We start from the raw sequence: 887 nt of genomic DNA on the forward strand, positions 1-887 counted from the left end.
TACACAATACACTCATGCTGGACAAATTAACAAATACATCTATTTATACTAGTCTAGTATGACTTGGTCTTTAAGCCATCCACCCTTGGTTGAGACCAAAAATATTAATTATTTTTCACCCACAATAATAATAATTCGATGCGTCGGTCTAAAATATAAGTCCCAACATAAGGCCAGATCGGAAAGATTGGTCAAATAGACTAAATGATACTTTATGGGCTTACTGCACTACTTATAAAACGCCCTATTGGAACCACCCCTTATCGGTTGGTTTACGGGAAAGGGTGTCATTTACTTGTTAAGCTAGCCCATCGAGCGCTATGGGCAGTTAAGAATATTAATCTAGATTATGAGTGTGCAGGTAAACAGAGGAAATTGAACATATGTGAGCTGGAAGAGTTAAGAGATGAGCCTTACGAATGTGCATCCTCTTATAAAGAGAGGATGAAGAGAGTTCACGATGCTAAGCTAATAATAAAGACGTTCGAAGAGGGACAACGAGTGTGGTTGTACAATTCAAAATTGAAGCTTTTCCCGGGTAAAATGAAGAGCAAGTGGACAGGACGTTATCAAGTGAAAAGAGTTAGAAGTGGTGAACGGACACCGTTTGAAGCCTTATTTAGAGGATGCGGATTTGAACAAGGAGATACATGAGTCGGAAGTTTGCTTCTTGGCGGACGAGCCGACTTATTCGGTTGATTGAAGGAGCAAAGGGATGTCGAGCTGTAGACATTCAATTCAGCGCTAACCGAGAGGCAACCCGTCACTTATAAGTTGTATCTTTGTATATTGAGTCTAGTTAGCTAAAAGTTTTCCTCAAAACACGCAGTGTAGAGCAAGGATCGAGTATGGGGAAGCGACAAGTTGATCGTCATCGAGAAGATTTG

The 887-nt window shown here is 40.5% G+C and overlaps 1 protein-coding gene across 1 annotated transcript; it reads left to right on the top strand.

Annotated features, from left to right (window-relative positions):
• Positions 1–204: 204 nt before the first annotated feature.
• LOC143551799 (uncharacterized) lies at positions 205–654 on the top strand. The gene has a single exon (XM_077042149.1). The coding sequence runs from the start codon at positions 205–207 to the stop codon at positions 652–654; it is 450 nt and encodes a 149-aa protein (XP_076898264.1).
• Positions 655–887: the final 233 nt, after the last annotated feature.

This window comes from Bidens hawaiensis, unplaced genomic scaffold (assembly GCF_021521415.1).
Source record: "Bidens hawaiensis isolate Kalapana, Puna unplaced genomic scaffold, B.hawaiensis_p1.1 tig00016593_1, whole genome shotgun sequence".
NCBI lineage: Eukaryota > Viridiplantae > Streptophyta > Magnoliopsida > Asterales > Asteraceae > Bidens > Bidens hawaiensis.